Source organism: Mustela lutreola, chromosome 9, assembly GCF_030435805.1.
Source record: "Mustela lutreola isolate mMusLut2 chromosome 9, mMusLut2.pri, whole genome shotgun sequence".
Classification (NCBI taxonomy): Eukaryota; Metazoa; Chordata; class Mammalia; order Carnivora; family Mustelidae; genus Mustela; species Mustela lutreola.
Window position 1 is genome coordinate 107,624,807 of NC_081298.1, and position 8,683 is coordinate 107,633,489.

An 8,683-nucleotide genomic window follows, 5' to 3' on the forward strand; every position below is an offset into this window, starting at 1 on the left:
GGGACAGAAGCTGCTGCATTCAGGATCTTCCCAGTCCCTGCTGTGTATCACTCCATCTAGCTCTTCCTCTGGACCTTTACCATATTTTTTCATAACTTGGGAATCATAAGTAGGTGTATCTCGAAGTGATGTGAGCTGCTTTAACAAACTAGTCACACCTGAGGAAGGAATAATGGAACCCCATGTCTATGGTTGGTTAGAGACAGAGGTCCCTTCTTCACTCCCATTAGATGATGACACTTCCAATGGGCTAGTCACCAAAGCATTATAAGTTTGTGCTGTTTGGCTTGAGAAAATGTATAGATCAAGACCTACAGAACATATAACAGCATCACACTCCCCACCCACACACTCTGACCCCAGAATAATGGACTCACGTAATCATAGCAGCAACAGAATCATCCCAAGGGACACAAATGACACACTGGTTTCCAGTTTTATGGGTTTCAAAGGGACGTTCCCTGGCAAAGAGACAAAAGTGAAACGAAACCCACCTGTGTAAGTCCTTGCTGGTTGAGGTGATGGTGGTCAAGATTAGAGACTGCTAGAGTCCTGTTCCCCACCTGGACCTCATGGAGGTTCTTCTTACAGAGGCTGATGATTTTTGTGTGGGGTACAATGACCAATGGTGATGAAGTCACTTTTACTGTCCAGGGTACAACAATGTTCCTATATACACAGGAGATAATGACTCCTCTGAAAATTAGGAAGAGTCTTTCTTCAGTCTACAGGTAGAAGAGGAAAATTTCAAAGCCTTTAACTTTCAAGAAAGAACTTTTAGAAGGTTTTGCATTTTGTAGGTATTTCGGGGCAAGAAATTATGAGATAAACAATCAAACATAAAAGAAGACTTTTAAAGTTTTCATGTTTTGTATGAAATGTTAGTATTTTTGAAATCAAAGATTTCAAAACTTATACACAGTAAATAAACATAACAGATGAATAATTTTCAGCCAAATTTCCACACATTCAGGTATCACACATGATAATGGGTTAAGTGATTCTGATTTTCTTTAGTATATTTGACACACACTGTTAGATATTGTGATTCTTAATTTAACATGTGAAATGAATAGTTTTCAAACTCATCTTAAGATTTAAAATATTATCATATATTTTTCTTTTTGTGTATTCCCTGATTTTTTTTCATTTCCAGTGGTTTAACTTTCTGAATCACTCACCAGCAGGATTTGTTAGGAGGGCTGGCATCTTCAAAATAAGAGTCAGGATTGCACTGGCTAGCAATCTATGAAAATATAAAGGGAAAAAACACACAAAAGAGTAAATAAAATGACAACTAGTAACATATCAGACATGGGCTATTAGTCCTACTTCTATCCCAACTTGTCATCAGCACCCAAGTCCTTCCACAGAGTTCAGGGTTTACTAACACTACCATTGTTACATAATAATTCTTCCCTCTATGGTACAAAAATCACACTCTAGGAGGATTTCTTAGAAGATATTCAGACCGAGATTTGTTGTGTAATCTTGCCTGGACTTGCATGTATTCAGTAACTCTTCAATTCAGTGTGACCTTGGATTTGATTTACCTGAGATCTAACAGAACAACTACAAATTCTATTCCTTCAGTTTCTCCAGGATTTTGTTTACACAACAGTGACTTGAGTTGTCAGTTACTTTGAGGTTGACAGAAATCTCACCAACAATTGACTAACACCTACAACAGGCTGACACAGGCAGAATCGTCAGGTTATGTCCTGACTTTAATGAAGGATATTTGGTAAACTGATGCCCCAATCAGCTCTGACCATAGTGACTGTGGTTCACCTGAGGCCCCAGGAAATGTCTGTCATAGGTACAGGTGACCTCAAATTATTAGAAGTTTTATCCCAGTCCTTGCTATTCTCACCTACAGAATCTCATTGTGAACCACATACTCAGAGCTGCGGATCCTGAACATAAAATCCAAGTGAGAACAAAAAAATTCTTACACAGAACTAACAAGGAACCGGAACCCTGACAGAAACTGCTTTCACATGACGAGAAAGCTTCTGTATGGGAAGGGGAAACATTGCTTTCTGGGATATGGGAAACATTATCTATTCTGCCCATCCTCTTAGAACAGGTTGACTTAAGAAATCTCTTTCTTTGATATGGTGTGTGTGTGTGTGTGTGTGTGTCTGTGTGTGTGTTTACCTTATCTAATATGCACCACATAGTGTGTATGTGTCGATCATCTGTTTGTCTTGTCTGTCTATGTATCTATCCATCTATCTGTCTCTCTGGGAAGAGAGAGATAAGTATGGCAGGATACACACCAGGTTGTAACAAACTGTTACCACAAACTTCATATTCACTGTCTGAAGCATAACATTCTGTTCTTCTTTCCTATTCTCTGCTGCAGGGCTAGGGGTTCTCCGCCTGTAAGTTTGAGATTCTTCTCTACCTGTCCCGTTCTTCTAAGCTTCAACTTTTCAAAGAGTAGATAACTCACAAGGTTCCAGGGTGAGTTTAATTCATTTTAAACCATTATGAAATTGTCTAAAACCACTAACCTGGAAACAGCAGATCCCAGAGACTCTAGTTCATCCTGGGATTTTGAGATCACCAGCCAGTCACTAGAGTGAGAATGGGACCTGTTTCCTCCTGGGCATTAGTTGACAGGAATCCAAATGGGATGGCCATTCACCTACCAGAAATGGGCTCTGGACACACATGCTTGCATCCTCAGGGTATCTGGAGCTTTCTCAGAAGGCAGGGCTATGAGCGCTGTGTCCTACCACAGATCCTAATTACCACAGGGAGATCCTGCTTCCCATATAGGCAGTAGGGCATTTGTCTCTGTCAGTTTTCCACCAAACTCAGAAGCCATTTTAAGTTACTGCACTCCCAGGAGAGGTATCTGCACCCTGCCTTTGACTCTTTCCACTCTGCCACACCTACCACAAGATTTGCATATTGTCCCCTGGGGAGGACCTTGTCTTGGAAGTCTGACATAAAGGTCAGCTCTGAGCTTGTGTTTACTTACTAGGACTCATCAGGTCCGGTTCTCAAAATGAGGTTCCCTTCTCAGCTCCTGGGGCTACTGATGCTCTGAGTCCCAGGTAATACCATAGAGAGGGGAGGAGATGGGAGATTGGAGTGGGGAGGGTGAGCTATCTGGGTGCTCTTCCTTCCTATATGTGATCTGTCCAGGGGAGAGATTGCCCTCCATGAGGGGAATTTAATTTTGAGATCTGTGAAAATTATGAGGAAATTAAAGGGAACAAAGAACAGTGTTTAGTGAGATGCTGAAAAAAAAATGTGGCTACTCTGTGCTCTGCAGTTCTTGGGTTATCCATGGAAATCGGATATATTTAGAGTACGAATCAAATCACAAAATATGATTTAGCCTAATGTAAGTGACATTTAAAAATCATAAAAATGGCTTATAAGGTGTCAAATTAACCTGTACTTATCTCTCATTATTTTAGGATCCAGTGGGGATATTGTGCTGACACAGACCCCACTGTCCCTGTCCATCACCCCCAGAGAGCCAGCCTCCATCTCCTGCAGGGCCAGTCAGAGCCTCCTGCACAGAGATGGAAACACCTATTTGTATTGGTACCTGCAGAAACCAGGCCAGTCCCCACAGCTCCTGATCTATGAGGTTTCCATCCATAAATCTGGGGTCCCAGATTCAGTGGCAGTGGGTCAGGGACAGATTTCACCCTGAGAATCAGCAAGGTGGAGGATGGCGATGTGGGAGTTTGTTACTGCGAGCAAGGTACACATGTTCCTCCACAGTGGTTCAGGCCCGAACACAAAACTCTCTGGCGGTCCCTTCTGGGCATGTGTGTTGCCTGAGTAGGGAGCCAGCATAGCAGAGGCTCTGAGCTGGCATTAAAGGCAGGTTCTGGGGATGTCAGGGCAGTAACATACAGCTGAGTGCTCTGGACCAAGTCCCAGCCCCTGGGCAGCAACAGCCTCAGTGGGGCACAACCAGCTCCAGAAGGGACATGATCACCTATGGGCTGAGCAGTGAGCTGCCAGGGACAACTGCCCTGAACCTCACTCACCCTGACCCTCCTGCCTTTTGTATGGCTCAGGGATGGTGACTCAGACTGAGCGTCAGAAACCTGAGCCATTTATTTGAAAACACAATTACATCCATTTGCAGCAAAACATGTTTCCTATATTTTCATTAAGAGGCTATATGGTATCATTCAGAATTTATTATTTTTTATTTTCCCACTTTATGACCTCTGCTTTCCCAGTTAAACTAACAGCTCTGTTACAATGTGATCTGGATATCATTCTATACATGCTTTCCCCATAAGAAAAACACGTGAGAAAAATTAGTAAAATTGTTTGGTGGTCAAGCAACCAAATAGACTGTTGTTGTAAATTCATAGCAAATATAAGCTCTGAATTCTATAAAGAATAGGTGGCATATTCATATATATATTGAAATACTACTCAACCAGGGAAATGATATCTTGTTATTTGCAACAACATGGATGGACCTAGAAAGTATAATGCTAAGCAAAACAATTCAGACAGAGAAAGACAAATCCTATATGTCTTCATTTTTATGTAGAATCTACAATCAAAGCAAACAAATAAAATGCCCACAAACATGAACTGACCCATGAATAAAGAGAACATGGACATAATACATTAACATTGTGCAAATGTGCACCCAACTCATACCTCTCTTATGTACAGTGCAGACAAAAGGATTATACATTTTCATGTCCCCTGTAGTCTTCTTTCCTCTCCATCTCTCACGTGCATCAAACAGAGAAAAAGCAAATGCATAAGTAAATAATCAAGCTATCTCACATTTAAGCAGTGGAAGGATATTTTAACTGATGAGAAAGCTATAGGACTTCATGAGAAATCCTCAGGACAGAAGTTCCATCCCTCACAGGAGACACTTTTGGGTTGGGGATGCAAATTGCTACACAAAGAAAAGAGTTCATTACAATGGAGGGATTATGAGGTGGCCTGTGGTCAGAGGGAACTTCTGTCTCATTTTCCACATTAGACTGGGGTGATTGGGGGTCCTTCCCAAGGATTACAACTGATACAAGAATAACCTTCACAGTCAACATAGATCAGCACATTCATGTGTATACATGAGCTGCCTGGCACCAAAATTATTCTCTGTGAGATCATCCTCTAGAGTGTGATAATTTGCAGTTCTTTAGAAAAGGGGACCCATTTCAGTCACTGGTCCCAAGAAGATACTCAACAGACCTGTTGGGGAAGCTCCCTCTGCTGGATGGTTTCATCTCAGTTCTCAGGCAAGGATAAGCTCATCTTTTCTCAGAAAGAATCTCATTTGGGCTCAGTCAGGATACAGGTCTGTTGTCCATCAACTTGGCCAAAGCTCTATGAGTTTGAGTGGTTTGGCTTGAGAAAATTTGTAGATCAAGTTCTACAGTACGTACAACAGGATCACACTCCCCACCCACACACCCTGACCCAAGAATAATGGATTCACATAACTGAAGCAGCAAGAGCATCACCCTAAGGGACACAACTCACATCCTGGCTTCTACTTTGATGGACTCCTGCACCCTGGGATCATGACCTGAGCTGAAGGCAGAGGCTTAACCCACTGAGACACCCAGGTGCCCCAAAATTCAAGCATTCTTAAGAATACTTTGTGGGGTGGGGGGAAAGACTTTCAACTGATACACAGAAAATAAACATGACAGATGAAAAATTTCTGGCCATATATCCACACATTGAGGTTTCACATACCATAATGGGTAATGTTATTCTGATTCTTTTTTTTAGTGTACTTGACACACAGTGGTAGATAATGTAATTGTTAATTAACATCTGTAATGAATAGTTTTTCAAACTCATCTTAAGATTTACAATACTATCTTGTATTTTCCATTTGTTTTTGTCGTGCTTTTTTCATTTTCACTGGCTTATCTTTCTGAATTCATTCACTAGCAGGATTCCTTAGGAAGGCTGGCATTTTCAAGAGTAAGATTCAGGATTGCACTGGCTAGCAGAGAAATCACAAAAGGGCAAATAAAATGCTAGCTGGTCAACTATGGGACATGGGCTCTTCTACTTCTACTTCTTCCATGGTTTGTCTTCAACACCCAAGTCTCCATCCTGAGATCAGGCTTTGCTTTTGATACCATTTTTACACAACAGCTCATTTAGATTTTACACAAAATCTAACTCTTGGAAGATTACCTAGAAGATATTCAGACTGAGCTTTATTGTTAATCAAGCCTGAAACTGTATGTATTCAGTTATTTTTCAGTTCGGTATGACTTCAGATTTAAATTATGGTTGATCTAATAGAAGTACAAACTGTATTCTTGAGTTTCTCTAGGGTTTTGTTTGCAGAATGGTGACTTGAGTTCTGAGGTAAATTGAACTCGATAAAATTCTCACAAATGATTCAATATGACATAACGTCAAGCTGACACATGAAGAACCATCAGTTTGTCCCTATTTTAGTGAAGGGTCTCACATATGCCATATGGTGTGTGTGTCCCTATCTGCCTACCTCTCTATCTATCTCTCTCTCGAGAGAAAGAGTACAGGATATACACCAGGTTGTAACAAATGGTTACCACATTCCTACTCACTGCTTGAAGCATAAAATTCTGTCTTCTCTCCTACTCTTTTCTGCTGGACTATGAGTTCTCCTCCTGTAAGAGATTCTTTTGATCCTCTGAAAAGATTCTTTTGATCCTTCTCACATTCATCTTCTAATAGAGTATAATTCACGAAACCCGAGGGTGAGATGAATTCTTTATTAAATCATTACTAAATTGTCTAAAACCATTAACCTGGAAACAGCAAATCCCAGAGACTCCCGATCTATCTCAGTTCATCCTGAGATCTGGAGATTGCCGGAAAATCAACTGGAGTGCAAGTGGGACCTGTTTCTTCTTGGTCATTAGTTGACAGGAATCCAGGCAGGATGGCCATTCACCTGCCAGAAATGGATTCTGGACATGCATGTCTTTATCGTCAGGGTCTCTGGAGCTTTCTAAGAAGGCAGGGCTATGGGCGCTGTGTCCTGCCACAGATCCTGATTATTGCAGAGAGATCCTGCTCCCACCAAGGCAGAAATGAATATGTCTCTGTTAGTTTCCCTCCAAACACAGAAGCCACTTTAAGTTACTGCTCTCCCAGGAGAGGGACCTGCACCCTGCCTTTGGCTCTTTCCACTCTGCCACACCCACCACAGGATTTGCATATCATTGCCTGGGGAGGACCTTGCCTTGGAAGTCTGACATAAAGGTCATCTCTGAGCTTGTGTTTACTTACTAGGACTTAGCAGCTCAGCTTCTCAAAATGAGGTTCCCTTCTCAGCTCCTGGGGCTGCTGATGCTCTGGGTCCCAGGTAAGAGCAGAGGGTGGATGAGGAAGGAGATGGGGTGGGGAGGGTGAGCTGTCTGGGAGCTGTTACTCCCTATGGGTGCTCTGTCCAGGGGTGAGATTGCCCTCCAGCAAGAGGTATTTAATTTTGAGATCTGTGAAAACCATGAAGAAACTGCCAGGAACAAAGAACAGTTCTTTAGTGAGATGCTGAAAAAAAAATTGTGGCCACTCTGTGCCCTGAAATTCTTGGGTTATCCATGGAATTTGGATATATTTAGTGTAGGAATCCAATCACAAAATATGATTTAGCCTAATATACATGAAATTTAAAATCATAATAATGGTTTATAATGTTTTTCCACAACCTGTACTTATCTCTCATTATTTTAGGATCCAATGGGGAGGTCGTGCTGACACAGACCCCGCTCTTGCTGCCCGTCACCCCTGGAGAACCGGCCTCCATCTCCTGCAAGGCCAGTCAGAGCCTTGTACACAGTAATGGAAATACCTATTTGAATTGGTACCTGCAGAAGCCAGGCCAGTCCCCACAGCTCCTCATCTATAAGGTTTCCAACCGTTTCACTGGGGTCCCAGACAGGTTCAGTGGCAGTGGGTCAGGGACAGATTTCACCCTGAGAATCAGCAGGGTGGAGGCTGATGATGTGGGAGTTTATTACTGCGGGCAACATACACATTTTCCTCCCACAGTGGTTCAGGCCTGAACACAAACGTCTCTGTTTGGAGGTCTCCTTTGGGCACGTGTGTTCCCTGAGCAGGGAGCGGGTGCAGCAAAGGCTCTGAGCTGATGTCAGAGGCAGGTGTGGGGAAGTCAGGGCAGTAATGTGCAGCTGAGTGCTCTGGACCGAGTCCTGACCTTTGGGTGACAACAGCCTCAGCGGGGCACAACCAGCTCCGGAGGGAAGTGATCATCCTGAGGGCTGAGCAGTGAACTGCAAGGGAAAGCCGCCCTGAAACTCACCCTGACCCTCCTGGTTTGTGTGCATGGGTCAGGGACAGTTACTCAGCCTGAATGTCAAAAACCTGAGGTATATTTTGTGGCAACTAATTACATACATTTTTGAGCTAACAAAGTTTGCGATATTTTCAGTAGGATAATATTTGATATCCTTCATAATTTATTATTGCTTATTTTCCCACTCTCTGAATTTCTTCTTTCCCAATTATACTAACTGTTCTCGTCCTATGCTCTCTAGGTAACATTCTATGCACTATACACTAACCCCACAGGAAATATGGCTGAGAACAATCAGTAAACCTTTTTCTTCAAGCTTTCAAACAGACTTGCAAACCCATAGCAGATATAAGCTCCTGATCCTATAAAGACAATGTCCATATGTACAATAAAATTTTA

The 8,683-nt window shown here is 42.3% G+C and overlaps 1 gene segment (V, D, J or C); it reads left to right on the plus strand.

Annotated features, from left to right (window-relative positions):
- Positions 1–7,242: 7,242 nt before the first annotated feature.
- Positions 7,243–8,033, plus strand: LOC131808415 (immunoglobulin kappa variable 2-29-like). The segment is given in 2 exon segments: positions 7,243–7,333; positions 7,702–8,033. Coding segments are annotated over 2 exon segments (381 nt in total).
- Positions 8,034–8,683: the final 650 nt, after the last annotated feature.